The following is a 16,424-nucleotide window of genomic DNA, read 5'->3' on the forward strand; positions in this document are numbered from 1 at the left end:
GCTCTGGACACTAGACTGGCACTCATGATGCCCACATCAGACATGGCAGAGCAGGTTACTGCCAGGCAGGTGCCACCTGAGGATTCCATGACCTCTGACATCATGTGACCTGCACACGACCAACTGCCGTTTACTTTCAACTGTCGACGGCAGCGATCGGACTGAAGTCTACAGGTAGGAAGATATTGGTGAAAATGGCGTCCAATGGACATGGAGAAGACGGTGAGAAGATAGAAGAGGAGAAGAGGAAGAGGGAGGAGGACAGCGTCACCGGATTCAAGAAGATGACGAAGAAGAGTAGAGGAGCCAAGGACAGAGGATTGGAGGATGAGGAGCCAAGACCTGGGAGCAGCCAAGACCCTGGAAGATCCAGCCCCTATGCCAGGCTTACCATCAGCCGCTTCACCATCCACCAGGTCCTGGGTAGGGGCAGCTTTGGCAAAGTGAGTATAATATCGAAATATTTCATTTTATAGGGTGGTAAACCTAAAGTTGACCTTTTATCTCCATCAATTGTTCTCTGTTGTCACCATGTTATGCTGGATGGATGATGGGTGTAGTAGTCTCCTATGGGATGCCTAATAGGACATCCAGAAGTATTCCTGCCCCCATAACCACTACTTTAGTTTTTCATTTTAGTATTTTTCTGTCGACATATGAGAGATTTTGATTTTTGGGGGCACGAGTTGTAGTTTTTAATGGCTCCATTCAATGTACCATATCATTTACTGGGAACATTGTAATAGGCTGTTTTTTTGTAGGTGAAATAGCAAAAAAAAACAAAACAGCAATTCCTCCATTGGTTTAATAATTTGGCTTTTATGGTGTTAACTAAGTGGTAAAAATGACACGTTACCTTTATTCTGCGGGTCAGCACAATAACGGGGATACCAAAATTATATTGTTTTATTTTTTATACTTTTTATCCAATAAAAACAATTTGTAAAAAAATTAATTTGTTGTGTTTCCATATTCTGAAACCCAGAATTGTTTTTCTTTTTCTGTTGATGGGGCGGTGTGAGGACTTGTTTTTTGTGGGGCGAGCTGTACTGTTTATTGGTACTATTTTGGGTTACATAAAACTTTTAATCACTTTTTAACTTTTTATTCCATTTTTCGAGGAGCTAAACAAAACGAAATAGAAAAAAGTTTATTTATTTATTTTGACTGCAATATTTATGTATCGCTTGAATTGTTCTTTTAGTCTCCCCCTATTAAGCTTAGTAGGAGGACCAAGTTGGCAGACCTTGGGGTCTTCATTAGGCCCCCTGGCTGCCATGACGACTATCTACACACTGTGATCGCGTTACGGGTAGGGGTGATGGGGTGACAGCGGGAGCTTACCTCTATTTAACTGTTTAGATGCCACGGTCGCTATTATAGCGTATGATCCTGCTCCATACTACCCTCACCAACTAAGATAATTATGTCAAATGTGGGTAAGGCGTGAAAACCTCTCCATACAGGACCCAACAGCAGACACTGCATTATGCTGGGAGCTCAGCTTTGTTCTGCTGTAGAGTCCTGGGCACTACCTGACTGACCCACCTCTCTGTCCACCTCTGTTCCTTCTTCTTCTCATGAGGAATCTCCATTTGTTTTCCTCAGGTGGTCCTGGCATCAGTCCCCGGCCGAAACACCTACATGGCCGTAAAAATGATCACCAAACGGGACAATACGGACGAAATTATGAGAGAGCGGCGGATACTCCTAGCGGCCAGACACTGCCCGTTCCTATGCCACCTCTATGCCGCACATCAATCTGAGGAGCGGGCATTTTTTATCACGGAGTATCTGTCCGGTGGCAGCCTGGAGGCTTTGATCAGGATGTGCGGCTGCTTGAACATCGGCAACGTAAGGCGAGTAAATAATCAGGAGACTGAGGGGGGTGGAAAGAAGAAAAGGTGAGGGGGGAGGTCAGATGAAGGATAATACAGAGAATGCAGAATACAGGCTGCCATAATCAGCACCTCTTCTCTGCTAGAGACCGCACACACTCCATCATAACATGATATTAGGGAATTGATAGAGGAAGATTTCATGTCATTGAGACTCCACTCTGTTCTCCCCATCAGATTCTACACAGCAGAGATGATATGTGGCCTCCAGTTCCTCCATGGACACAACATCGTCCACCGGTAAGCAGAACTTCCCCCTTCTTTCATTCTCCTTTACATGGTGGAAACAGTGCACCCAGCTTTCCTACATTCCTGAATGGCTATTCTGCTTGGTGGTGCAATGACCCATCCCCCGTCTCCTGGATCACTGGGCGGATTTGTCATTCTCTCGTCTTATTTCTTTGCAGAGATCTAAAGCCGGAGAATATAATGTTGGATGCAGATGGCCACGTCCGTATCATCGACCTGGGATTGGCCCAAGATGGCGTCACCGCCTCCAATAAGATCCGTGGAGTGACGGGAACGTTGCATTACATGGCCCCCGAGGTGCTTCTTAGAAAAAAATACGGCACCGCAGTTGACTGGTGGAGCCTGGGGATTGTGGTGTCCAGGATGGCAGCAGGACGCTCCCCATTTTACAACGGCCCCGTCAGGCAAATGGCTATCAAAGCCATCACCACCGCGAAGCCTAAATTTCCAACTTGGCTTAATCCTGACGTGAAACATCTGACCAAGAGACTGGTCCGTAAAAATTCTAAGAGGCGCCTCGGTGTGTGCGGGAACATCAGAGAGCATCCATTCTTCTCCACCATCGGCTGGGAGGAACTGCAGGAGAGGAGGGCACAGCCACCATTTACACCATTTGTGCCCGTTCTGGAGAACCAACATCTGAAGTGGCCAGAGAATAACAAAGCCCTTCACCCCTTGGCCGGGTTCAGCTTCATGTCACCAAGCTGGACCCGATAAGATCTCAGGACAAGGGCCCAGAACTTCATGCCTCCTGACCCGCGCCTCAAGTCTCTGCTGCTGTATGTCACCTCGGCTGCCCAGACCATCATCTCTCTCCTTACCATCTTCATGCCACATCTCTGCCATCTTGCTGCTGCACCAGAGCCTTGACTTGCCATCCTCCAATCCCGGGCAGGCATCTGACATCACTCCAGCCTGAAGATCCTCTACACCCCCCAGGAGCGGCCTGTGCTTAGTTTCCATCTGGGGAGATCAGGAATAATAGCCGCATGTTGTAGTCCTGGGGCCGGAGCGGCCATTATACCTGATCTCACCTCAGCACAGGCCAGGTAAGTAATGCACCCACATCACCCACATGACTCACATCACCCACATCACCCCACTATATAATAAGTATAGACACCACACTACATGATAAGTATAGACACCCGCATATAGACACATAGTACATTTAGATTAGACTTTAGCCTTTGATCCTGGGATTATTCTGATCGCCATATTTGGGGTCAGGAAGGAATTTTCCCCCCTTAATATGAGGACAATTGGCTCATTCCTCACAGGGGGTTTTCGCCTTCCTCTGGATCAACACGGCCTTTAGATAGGTTTAGGATGATAGAGTAATAACTAGTAACACACATAAGTAACATAATATAAATATAGAAAATAATTAAAAATAATTCTTAATTTAATACAATTTATAGTTTACACATAAATAAATACAGCAGTTCATTAAAAATAATAATAAAAAAAATGAATAATTTTCCCTAGTCTTTCCCCATATTACACATGTTACACTTCAGCCTTTGATCCTGGGATTTATGCCGATCGCCATATTTGGGGTCAGGAAGGAATTTTCCCCCCTAATATGAGGACAATTGGCTCATTCCTCACAGGGGGTTTTCGCCTTCCTCTGGATCAACACGGCCTTAAATAGGTTTAGTATAATAGATAAATAGATGACACATACATATACACAGTATATAATAATAGTAGTCTTAATACTTCTAGAATAATCTCCTAATAATAAAATATAACCTTCCCTTATCTATAAATAAAACTTTCCTTTTACCCCCTACATCTTTGTGCTTGTTTTTATTCCCATTGGACTTCTGTGTAGTAAATGTTGTCCGAGCTCTGAGACCCCCACCAATCACTAGAACGAAGCAGCTGAAGGTCTCGTGTGAGCGCTCAGCCGCTTCCTGTCTGTTCGGCTTTTTCCGGAAAAATGTATCGGCTCATAGACTTTCTATTGAGTCCGTTCACCGATACATTTATTTCTGGAAAAAGCCGAACAAACACGAAGCGGCTGAGCGCTCACACGGGGGCTTCAGCTGCTTCATTCTAGTGATTGGTGGGGGTCTCAGTGCTCGGACCCCCACCAATCCAATCTTCTGACGTGTCACTATGTCACTATGACATGTCAGAAGTTTGTCAAACGTTTAGCTACACTTTAAAGGTATATGTCAGATTTAAAGCCCAAATGTGGTGTGAACAGAGCCTTACAGGTGTTGTCAGGTTTTTACAATACCGTTTTGCTAGAGGGGTCCAGTAATCTGTGGGGGAACTTGCTGCAAGAGTTTAATTTCCCTACAGCATCTCTAAAGGGGAAGTAAAGTATTACACAGTTCTATAATCACCGGGCTGGGCATGTAATACATGGATTTGATCGTCCTCCTGAGCAGGAGATGATGTTTGTAGCCCCTCTCCATTCTGGATAATTAATCAGGGTCCTGAACGGGGGAACCCACACTATTACCCCAAAATTCCCTAATAGGGCATTTGAAAATGGGTTTTCCAAACCAGAAAACAGCTTTATTGGTTATATAATGATAAGTGAGAGTTTGTTACAATGTATCAGTGCAGGAGAGAGCTGAAGTACAGGCTATTTAGATTGTGGAGGATTATCTAAACGGGATACACTGAATGGGGCACAGTGGGGGATGGAGGATCGGCTACAATGCTGCCCCCTACAGTCAGGGCCCTCACCTCATGGATGCTCCTGTTACCAGATCCTTCACACCAGAGATCAACATTCATGAAGAAGAAAAATCCCCTGCAGAGACGTCCACACCGAGAGATCCAATAGGACTGGTCTATACAAGGAGTCGTCATATCCGGGGGCATATTTACAGCCATGCCCCCATATAATAAATACTTTATTCCTGTATACATGAGAAGTTCTACAACTTTATAATATCATTTATGTTTCAATTACTCACCATTTTCAAGATCTGTTTGCTGTCAGTGAATGAGGACACTCTTGCTTACATTCAGATGCAGTGAACCTGTACATCGCTAGTCCTGCTCTCAGCTAAGAAACATAAAGTAGATTAGGAAGTTGTAGAACTTTTCATTTATACAGCGATTAAGCTTTAGTTACATAAAATCGGAAAACACACAGGAAGAGGATTCATTATCGGTAGTACTACAGTGATCTGGTGCCCACAGGTATCTAATGGTAAATACGGCCCTGGTGGGTACCTCACCTTTATGTGACAGGCTATAAAATGTCATATAGGAAAAAACGTAAGAAAGAACTTACCATACAGGGATCATATATGTTATGTCGCTGGAAGAAACCTGCAGCACCGACACCAATGGAACATGAGGATGACGCCACTCAATGTGCCGTCCATCACCCCCATCGCCCCACGCGTTTCACTCCACCTGTGACTCTGCCGACTAACGTGAATACTGACTAAACACAAACTCTGACCGGCCTCATCACTAGTCCCTATTGTCATACAGCCGCCTCCGATAGAGAATTTACCCTAATCCAGTGGTGGTGAACTAACCCCAATCTACTTACATGTGGTTTACAATAGTCAGTGGTACATATAGTATCCAAAGTCTGGTGGCCAGTGGTACATAAAGTATCCAAAGTCTGGTGGTCAGTGGTACATATAGTATCCAGAGTCTAGTGGTCAGTGGTACATATAGTATCCACAGTCTGGTGGCCAGCGAGTAAATATAGTATTCAGAGTCTGGTGGTCAGTGGTATATACAGTATACAGAGTCTGGTGGTCAGTGGTATATATAGTATCCAGAGTCTGGTGGTCAGTGGTACATATACTATCCAAAGTCTGGTGGCCATTGGTATATATAGTATCCAGAGACTAGAGGTCAGTGGTACATTTAGTATCCAGAGTCTTGTGGTCAGTGGTATATATAGTATCCAGAGTCTAGTGGTCAGTGGTACATATAGTATCCAGAGTCTGGTGGTCAGTGGTATATATATATATATATATATATATATATATATATATATATATATATATATATAATACCCAGAGTCTTGTGTTCAGGGGCACACGTGGTCATAAACGGCTGTTTGGACACACGGCAGGGTTCAGAAGGGAAAGAGCGCCATTTGGAGTTCAAATTTAGCTGGAATGGTTTGCAGAGGCCACGTCACATTTGCAAAGCCCCTGAGTGGCCAAAACAGTGGAAACCCCCCAAAAGTTACTCCATTTGGGAAACTACACCCCTCAAGGAATTTATCAAGGGGTATAGTGAGCATTTAAAAAAATATGTCAATTAAAAATCCATGGGCTTCTCTAAGGGACGGACCCTGGGAAGCGTGGTGCTTTAGCATACCCGTGGTGATGCCACTGTAGCTTATATGATCACGGCTAGTGGTTTAACCCCTTCCCGACATTTGCCGTATAGATACGTCATGGAAAGCCATGACTTCCCGCAAATTGCCGTATCCATACGCCAAATGAAGAAGGGGTTACAGTGTAAAAAATAAAAGTTACAAAGTAAAGATGGCTGCTGTTCATAACAGCAGACCATCTTTACGCGAGGGCTAGGGGGTGGCTCAACCGCCCCTCATCGGCGATCGCTGCAATTGGCCGGTCAATTCAGAGCGGCCAATTGCGGCCGTTTGCGGCTTTCACCCATCACTGTGCCACAGGGCACAGTGATATGGTGGTAATTGGTGCTGCCTAGGACAGCACCAGTCCCTGCCATGTAGCGATGACGAGGTGGCAGGGATGCCATCCCCCCGATCGCTACGATTGGTTGGTCTGCACCGATTGACCAATCGCAGCCATGGCGAGTGTTTGAAACACCCTCCACCAGCTCTGCCCACCTCATTCCGGTTAGGAACGGTGAGCAGAGCTGGTGTGACCGTCTGTGAGCCATACTTACCGAATCTGAGGCCTTCTGTGCTGCCATCCTGCTGTGACGTCTTCATCTGACTGCTTCCTGCTGCAGAGTGAACCTTCGCCATCATCATCTGTGCTGCTGCTGATTTTTTTTTTTTAGCACTTGTTTTTTTCCTAAACTTCTTATTCCTGTACCCTTCCCCCTCCCCCTCTTTCCCTTGTTACGTCCTGTGGCCGCTGAGTGTGGATCAGTGACCACCATCACTGACCGCCAATATTTGGCACAGGTCTTTTTTTTATTTTTTGTATTTTTGCACCTCCCTGTGTGCATCCTGCGGCCACTGAGTGCTGATCAGTGACCGCCATCACTCATCAGCATCTGTGGTAATTTTTTTTGAGGCTACGTTTTTTTCATCTTTTTCTACCCGCACCAATTTACTGTGTGCTTCCTGTGCCGCTGAGCGCTGATCAGTGACCGTCATCACTGATCGGATCAATTATAGGTGCAGGGTTTTTATTTTGTGACCTTTTTTTTACTGCACCTTTTTTTTGGGTGCGCCCTGGGGCCACTGAGTGCTGAGTCTAATAATCAGCCTCGGTGGTCATTTGTTTACGCAGGGTAGCGTTAGGGCGTTAGAGTAGCGGACGTTTACTGATGTCCGTTTTGTAAAATAAATATATAGCAGAAGTTATAGCTATATGTTATTTATACAGTTTGAGTAAATCTACAGCTTCTCGTCAGCGTCTGTTTACTGACGGACATTCAGCTTTTTTTAACTGAAGTTCGGTCACTACATTTTTGATAGCGCAGCGACACAGTTGTAGCTCAAGTTTTTTCACAGTTCTATAATGAACGTGCAGTAAATTTCTTTCTCCTAAATTTTTCTTATAGTTCTTTTTGTTTTCTTATAAATGTCATATATACGTGTAAAAGCACAACATACACAACCACCTCTATAAAAATACATGGAGTATTACACGTGTTGAAGCACTACATACCCCCCTAATAAAAATGTCCCAATCATCTCAATTGGTCTATTCAGCGGAAGAGGCATCCGCCATCCTGGTCCTGACACTGAATCAGCCAGCGCGGGAGAAGAGGAAATTGGCCTATTCCTATTGACCTCCTCATCATCATCATCCTCATCCAGTGATGAGGAACCCCCGCAAAGACGCCCCAGGACATCAGCTGAGGCAAACCCACAAATGAGTGATACCCTGTGGAACCCACCCCCTGATAATTATGAGCCTCACATTCCGGATTTCACAGGGAGCTCAGGAATTCGGTTAGAGACTGTAGGCCTCACAGAAATGGACTATTTCAAGCTCTTTTTCTCTGAGGATTTTGTTAATTTAATGGCAGCCCAGACAAATTTATACGCCCGGCAATTTTTAGCCCAAAACCCCACGTCATCATTTGCTAGGTGGACCCCCATAGAGGCAGCGGAGATTATTACATTTTGGGGCCTTGTCCTACATATGGGCCTAGTAAAAAAAGCCAGCGATTATGCAATACTGGAGTGCGGACAGTTTATACAGCACCCCATTATACCGCATGGCAATGACCCGGGCACTTTTTGAAATAATTCGGACATTTTTGTATTATAAGGATAATGCACAGTGCCCGCCCCGTGATGACCCCACATACGACCGCCTATTCAAGATCAGGCCAATGATTGATTATTTCTGCACCAAATTTCAGGAAGTGTACACCCCCGAAAAGAACATAGCAATAGACGAGTCCTTTTTACATTTTAAGGGGAGACTAAATTTCCGCCAATACCTGCCAAGCAAGAGGGCGAGGTATGGAATTAAAATGTAGAAGCTGTGCGGGAGCAGCTCAGGGTGCACCTACAGGTTTAGGGTTTATGAAGGGAAGGACGCCAGGATAGAATCTCCAGAATGCCCCCCTGTCCTGGGGGTTAGTGGGAAAATAGTGTGGGACTTGGTGCACCCACTGCTGGACCAGGGTTACCCCCTTTACGTGGATAACTTCTATACCAGTGTCCCACTATTTACCGTATATGTCGGCGTATAAGACGACTGGGCGTATAAGACGACCCCCAACTTTTACCCTTAAAATATAGAATTTAAGATATACTCACCATTTCGTGCAGGAGCGCTTCACTATGGCCATCGGCGGCAGGACCCAGGACTCTCTGTCTCTTTGAACTCGCGCATGCGCAGATAGGCTGCTTCATCGCGCGAGATCTGAGAGGCAGGGAATGAGAGGAAAGGGCGGGCCAGAGGATCTTACAGAGATGTTCCCTGGCGGCTAATACCGGCTTCCCTCAGATCCGTGGCGGATTCCGTGCATCCCGGGAGCCTGTGTACCGGACTGCAGGCTCACAAGGTAACACACAACCTGTGTGTAGACAATATGTAGACTAGGGATGTCACGATACCAGAATTTGGACTTCGATACCGATACTTCGTTTAGTATTGCGATTTCGATACCAATTTCGATACTTTTGGCAACAGTAATAAAAAAAAAATTCTTCCGTTTTCTGAAGTGAGGCGCGACGTGTGATGAATTTTGAACGCGCCTCACATTAATAGTAATTAATCCCATCATGTTTCTCAGTCATATTGGGTTAATGTGCGAGGTACATGATGGGGTTAATTACTATTAATGTGAGGAACATGGAGGGTAAATTCATCGCACCTCGCGCCTCACATTAATAAGTGAATGAAAGCCGTGTTTATTTCATTTTTTTACAGCGTACACATCATAAATGATGCAAAAACATTGTTGTCCGCGCCATTACTGAATGTGTGTATTTTATGTATTGAGACTTATTTTAATGTTTATTGTAAAAAAGGTGAAGGTGTATTTTTTTTACAATTTAACAATACTTTGTTTTTACTTTATTTTTAAACTTTAATGTACTGACATATATCAGATATGTGCCAGTACATTAGCCTGTGGACAGATAGCACACAGGCAGTTGTTAGGACATACTTGGGTATGTCCTAACAACATGAAATATGGTAAGACAGCCCTGGGGTCCGTCAATAGACCCTGGGCTGTCTGCCCATATATGGTATGGCCCTCGATCGCGTCACAGGAATTCCCTGTGACGCGATCCAGGGGCATCCCCCCTTCTCACTTTCCCCTGAATGCTGCAGTCAGCTGTGATCGCAGCATTCAGGGGAATAACGGCGGAGATGAGCAGTTTCTCTGATCTCCGCCGTTATAGAGCGGGGCTGCGGCTGTGTAATACAGCCATTGCCCCGCTCCTGACAGGATGAGGTGATGCGGCCGGCGCTGCACTAATGAGCGGCAGCTCAGGCACTGAAGACAGAACATGGGGGTGTTTTGTAGCGCGCCCGCCATGTTCTGTCTCCAGTGCCGCCGCTCATTAGTGCAGCGCTGGCCGCATTGCATCATCCTGACCCCGCGAACTTAACATGACTCAGGAGCGGGGCTGTGGCTGAATTACACAGCCGCAGCCGCGCTCCCATACATTCATGTGTATTATACTGAGCTGTGCGGCTGCAGCGTGCATCCCTAATGTAGACAATATCCGGCATATAAGACGACCCCACATTTTTGACATTTTTTTAAGGGTGTAAAAAGTCGTCTTGTACGCCGATATATACGGTAACTGCCTCTCCACCAGAAGTCCTGCAGCATGCGGCACCGTGCGCAAAAACCAGAGAGGCCTCTCTAAAAATCTGATTGGGCAACCCCTAAGAAAAGGAGAAAGCAGGTCACTAAATAGCGAGAACATGTTGCTGGTCAAGTATAAGGACAAGAGGGACGTCCTTATGTTGACCACAATGCACGGTAGCGGCAGAACCCCTGTCCCTGTCCAAGGTACCACCACAATGACCCCCAAGCCAGACTGCATCCTCGGCTACAATAAGTACATGGGAGGAGGTGATCTCTCTGATCAAGTACTGAAGCCGTACAGTGCCATGCGGAAAACAAAGGTGTGGTATAAAAAGCTGTCCGTGCACATGGCACAGATGGCATTGTATAACGCTTACGTGCTGTATCAATGTGCAGGCCGCACAGGGACATTCCTTAATTTTCAAGAGGTGCTGATCAAGGCCCTTGTATTTGGGGACCAGTAAGGGGAGAGCCCCAGTACTTCTAGAAGCGATGGTCCACGTATTGTACCAGGGCAACACTTTCCTGGAGGAATCCCCTCCACTGGTAAAAAGGGAAGGAGCCAAAAAAGGTGCAAAGTGTGTTACAAAAGGGGGAGAAGACGAGACACAACTTATCATTGTGAAACCTGCCCCGACATATCTGGCCTGTGCATAAAGGAGTGCTTCAAAGTTTATCACACATCCATGGATTTTTAAATGACACATTTTTTTTTAAATGCTCACTATACCCCTAGATAAATTCCTTGAGGGGTGTAGTTTCCCAAATGGAGTCACTTTTGGGGGGTTTCAACTGTTTTGGCCACTCAGGGGCTTTGCAAATGTGACATGGCCTCTGCAAACCATTCCAGCTAAATTTGAACTCCAAATGGCGCTCTTTCCTTTCTGAGCCCTGCCGTGTGTTCAAACAGCCGTTTATGACCACACGTGGGGTATTGTTTTACTCGGGAGGAACTGCTCTACAAATGTTGGGGTGCTTTTTCTCCTTTAGTCTTGTGGGAATGAAAACAAATTAGCTAAACCTACATTTTCTTTGCAAACATATAGATTTTCATTTTCACCACCTAATTCCAATAATTTATGCAAAAAACCTGTGGCGTCAAAATGCTCACTATACCCCTAGATCATTTCCTCATGGGGTGTAGTTTCCAAAATGGGGTCACTTGTGGGGGTTTCCACTGCTTTTTCTCCTCAGGGGCTTTGCAAATCCGACGTGGCCTCCGCAAACCATTCCTGCTAAATTTGAGCTCCAAAAGCCAAATGGCGCTCTTTCCCTTCTAAGCCCTGCCGTGTGTCCAAACAACCGTTTATGACCACATGTGGGGTATTGTTTTAGGCCCCATGCACACGAGCGTATTTTTTTCCTCCCGTAATTACTGGCGTAAATACGGGTCCTTTGTCCACTGCAGGCTGTGATTGGCCTGTGATTGGCTGCAGCGGTCACATGGGATGAAACGTCATCCCGGGAGGCCGGAATGGAGGAAGAAGAAGGGAGTTCTGGGTAAGTTAACTTTTAATACTATTAACCCAAGCGGTAGTCACTGTCCCGGGTGCTGAAAGAGTTACTGCCGATCAGTTAATTTTTTCAACACCCTGGACAGTGACTATCCCCTGATGTCGCCTAGCAACGCTCCCGTAATTACGGGAGCCCCATAGTATTCTATGGGCCTGCCGGTGTCGTAATTACGGCCTGAAATAGGACATGTTCCATATTTTTAAACGGCATGTACACCTTCCCGTAAACAAACGGGAAGGTGCCCATGGCCAATAGAAGTCTATGGGCCCGTAATTACCGCCTGTAATTACGGGCGTTTTTACGTTCGTGTGCATGGGGCCTTACTCAAGAGAAACTGCTCTACAAATGTTGGGGTGCTTTTTCTCCTTTAGTACTTGAGAGAATGAAAACAAATGAGCTAAACCTACATTTTCTTTGCAAACATGTAGATTTTAATTTTCACGGCCTAATTCCAATAATTTCTGCAAAAAAACCTGTGGGTTCAAAATGCTCACTATACCCCTAGATAATACATAGATAAAAAGAAATATATATATATTTAAGAAAAAAAAATTGTGTGTGTGTGTTTTCCCTCCCTGATAGCCTGCCAGGAGAGGGAGAAGTTAGGGGTGGGAGGGGTGGCGTCGGTGCCGCGAGTGGCGTGGGGGAGAGGTGCCGCGAGAGGGGTGGTCAGTCCCGCGAGGGGGGGGTGATGGGGGAGCGGTGCCGCGAGAGGGGGGGATGGGGGTTCCATGGGAATGGAAAAGCCTGAGCGGAAGGGGGGCGCCAAAGAGCAGCCCCATCAAAACAGCTGATCCCTGTATGCTGGGTGGCTGTAGTAGCGATCACCTGTTTTGATACAGCTGCTCTGCGGCGCCCCCTCCTTCAGCCTGGCCTTGTAGGTTTGGCCCCCCTGTAAATAGTGCCATACAGCCCCCCCTGTAGACAGTGCTATGCAGCCCCCTCCTTTAGACAGTGCCATATAGCCCCCGGGGTAAGACGCCTCATGCAGATGCTCTCCTCTTCCTCCCCAGCCGCACAGTGCTCCGGGGTAAGATGTCTCATGCAGCTCCTCTCCTCTTCCTCCCCAGCCGCACAGTGCTCCGGGGTAAGACGCCTCATGCAGCTGCTCTCCTCTTCCTCCCCAGCAGCACAGTGCTCCGGGGTAAGACGCCTCATGCAGCTGCACTCCTCTTCCTCCCCAGCAGCACAGTGCTCCAGGGTAAGACGCCTCATGCTGCTGCTCTCCTCTTCCTCCCCAGCCGCACAGTGCTCCGGGGTAAGACGCCTCATGCAGCTGCTCTCCTCTTCCTCCCCGGCCGCACAGTGCTCCGGGGTAAGACGCCTCATGCAGCTGCTCTCCTCTTCCTCCCCAGCCGCACAGTGCTCCGTGGTAAGACGCCTCATGCAGCTGCTCTCCTCTTCCTCCCCAGCCGCACAGTGCTCCGGGGTAAGACGCCTCATGAAGCTGCTCTCCTCTTCCTCCCCAGCCGCACAGTGCTCCGGGGTAAGACGCCTCATGCAGCTGCTCTCCTCTTCCTCCCCAGCCGCACAGTGCTCCGGGGTAAGACACCTCATGCAGCTGCTCTCCTCTTCCTCCCCAGCCGCACAGTGCTCCGGGGTAAGACGCCTCATGAAGCTGCTCTCCTCTTCCTCCCCAGCCGCACAGTGCTCCGGGGTAAGACTCCTCATGCAGCTGCTCTCCTCTTCCTACCCAGCAGCACAGTGCTCCGGGGTAAGACACCTCATGCAGCTGCTCTCCTCTTCCTCCCCAGCAGCACAGTGCTCCAGGGTAAGACGCCTCATGCAGCTTCTCTCCTCTTCCTCCCCAGCCGCACAGTTCTCCGGGGTAAGACGCCTCATGCAGCTGCTCTCCTCTTCCTCCCCAGCCGCACAGTGCTCCGGGGTAAGACGCCTCATGCAGCTGCTCTCCTCTTCCTCCCCAGCCGCACAGTTCTCCGGGGTAAGACGCCTCACGCAGCTGCTCTCCTCTTCCTCCCCAGCCGCACAGTGCTCCGGGGTAATACGCCTCACGCAGCTGCTCTCCTCTTCCTCCCCAGCAGCACAGTGCTCCGGGGTAAGACGCCTCATGCAGCTTCTCTCCTCTTCCTCCCCGGCCGCACAGTGCTCCGGGGTAAGACGCCTCATGCAGCTGCTCTCCTCTTCCTCCCCGGCCGCACAGTGCTCCGGGGTAAGACGCCTCATGCAGCTGCTCTCCTCTTCCTCCCCAGCCGCACAGTTCTCCGGGGTAAGACGCCTCATGCAGCTGCTCTCCACTTCCTCCCCAGCCGCACAGTGCTCCGGGGTAAGACGCCTCATGCAGCTGCTCGGGGGCCGCTCTGACATTGCTTCATGCTCTAATAAGCTGCTAGAGACGGAGATTGTAATGGCAGGAAGGAGGTGAAGGGAAAGTGAGCCCTAATCTACCCACCGCCCTGTCCCTGCCTACTTGCAACGACGCGCCCTAGGCGACGAGGTACAACTGGGCGGCGGTCCCTACGCTGGCTAAGTGCACTGGAAGACAAACAGGGAACACGCAAGGGAAGGGGCAGTAGCCACGGAACGCCACGAGGAAACGGGGCGGCGAACGAACAGTCAGGACCAGGACGAAGTGAGTACACCCGAGCGGGCACGGAGACAGGAGCAAGCCAGGGCAAGCAAAGCAGGTCAAGCAGAACTGCAGCAAGGCAGAAGCACGGCAGAAGCAGGCTGGAGCAAGCAGCAGTGGGGCCAGGAATCCAAAAGAATTACAAGCACTGAGGGAGAGCACAGGGCAGGTAATAAAGGGCAGGGGGCGGAGCTAACTCCGAGAGACCAGGCCGCGATAGGCTCTCCCACTCCTGAGCCTGCCACCCTGGTTGGTGGGAGATGGTGTCAGTCGAACAGGTCTGGCCTCAGGTGTGGATTGATTAATCCCAGGAGTATAGCTAGATGAAGTACCTGGCAGATTCCTAACAGTACTCCCCCTTTTATGAGGGGCCACCGGACCCTTACTAAGGGGACCCGGTTTAGTGGGGAAGAGGAGGTGGAACCTCCTGATCAATACCCCAGCGTGAACATCACGGGCAGGTACCCAAGTCCTCTCCTCCGGCCCGTATCCTTTCCAATGGACCAGGTACTGGAGGGAGCCCTGGACCATCCTACTGTCCATAATCTTGGCCACCTCGAATTCCACCCCCTCAGGGGTGAGAACGGGAACAGGAGGTATCCTCGAGGGGGACCAGGACGGGGAGCAGCGTTTAAGGAGGGAGGCATGGAAGACGTCATGTATGCGAAAGGATGGGGGGAGCTCCAGACGGAAGGATACAGGGTTGAGGACTTCAATGATCTTATAAGGTCCAATGAATCGGGGAGCAAACTTCCTGGACGGGACCTTAAGGCGCAAGTTCCTGGACGACAACCAGACCAAATCCCCAACGACAAACTGGGGGTTAGCAGAACGTCTACTATCCGCCTGAATCTTTTGTGCGCTCTGGGACGCCTCTAGGTTCTTCTGAACCTGGGCCCAGACAGTGCACAGTTCCCGATGAACCTCCTCTACCTCAGGATTATTGGAACAACCAGGGGAGACGGAGGAGAACCTTGGGTTAAACCCGAAATTACAGAAAAACGGGGAGACCCCTGACGAGTTACTGACCCGGTTATTCAGGGAAAATTCAGCAAGGGGAAGGAATGAGACCCAATCGAATTGACAGTCAGAGATGAAACACCTTAAATATTGTTCCAGGGTTTGGTTGGTCCTTTCCGTTTGGCCATTAGTTTCGGGATGGAAGGCGGAGGAGAAGGACAGATCAATCTCCAACTTTTTACAAAAAGCTCTCCAAAATAAGGAAACAAATTGTACCCCTCTGTCAGAAACGATATTGACTGGGGCCCCATGGAGACGCAGGATGTGTTTCACAAACAAAGAAGCTAACGTCTTGGCGTTAGGTAGCTTCTTAAGGGGCACAAAGTGGCACATCTTGCTGAAGCGGTCGACTACCACCCACACCACCGACTTGCCCTGAGATGGAGGCAAATCGGTGATAAAATCCATGGAGATATGGGTCCAAGGTCTCTGGGGAATGGGCAAGGAACGTAGTAGGCCCGCAGGTCGGGACCTAGGGGTTTTGGACCTAGCGCAAACCTCACAAGCGTCGACGTAAGCCCTAACATCTTTAGGCAACCCAGGCCACCAATAGTTTCTGGTAATGAGGTGTTTGGTGCCCAAGATGCCAGGATGACCAGATAGAGCGGAGTCATGGTTTTCCCTGAGTACCCTCAGCCGGTATTGCAGGGGAACAAACAGTTTGTCCCCAGGGACGTTCCCGGGAGCTGCACCCTGATCAGCCGCGATAT

At 48.5% G+C, this 16,424-nt stretch overlaps 1 protein-coding gene and 1 long non-coding RNA gene across 2 annotated transcripts; both read left to right on the forward strand.

The window, feature by feature from the left end:
• Positions 1-284: 284 nt before the first annotated feature.
• On the forward strand, positions 285-2,806 carry LOC142698173 (protein kinase C delta type-like). The gene is made up of 5 exons (XM_075847832.1): positions 285-443; positions 1,609-1,790; positions 2,076-2,138; positions 2,306-2,743; positions 2,800-2,806. The coding sequence occupies exons 1-5, from the start codon at positions 285-287 to the stop codon at positions 2,804-2,806; spliced, it is 849 nt and encodes a 282-aa protein (XP_075703947.1).
• Positions 2,807-3,436: 630 nt separating this feature from the next.
• On the forward strand, positions 3,437-3,942 carry LOC142698189 (uncharacterized). The gene is made up of 2 exons (XR_012865723.1): positions 3,437-3,469; positions 3,802-3,942. It is a non-coding gene; the product is annotated as an uncharacterized LOC142698189 (long non-coding RNA).
• The last annotated feature ends 12,482 nt before the right edge of the window (positions 3,943-16,424 follow it).

The sequence above is a fragment of the Rhinoderma darwinii genome, assembly GCF_050947455.1.
Source record: "Rhinoderma darwinii isolate aRhiDar2 chromosome 12 unlocalized genomic scaffold, aRhiDar2.hap1 SUPER_12_unloc_5, whole genome shotgun sequence".
In the NCBI taxonomy this organism is placed as follows: domain Eukaryota; kingdom Metazoa; phylum Chordata; class Amphibia; order Anura; family Rhinodermatidae; genus Rhinoderma; species Rhinoderma darwinii.

Bases quoted from the DNA above. Each gene is read 5' to 3' on its own strand.
- LOC142698173 (XM_075847832.1), top strand. From the start codon at position 285: ATGACGAAGAAGAGTAGAGGAGCCAAGGACAGAGGATTGGAGGATGAG. The intron at 444-1,608 runs GTGAGTATAATA...TGTTTTCCTCAG, and splicing joins GTAGGGGCAGCTTTGGCAAA to GTGGTCCTGGCATCAGTCCC. The intron at 2,139-2,305 runs GTAAGCAGAACT...ATTTCTTTGCAG, and splicing joins GGACACAACATCGTCCACCG to AGATCTAAAGCCGGAGAATA.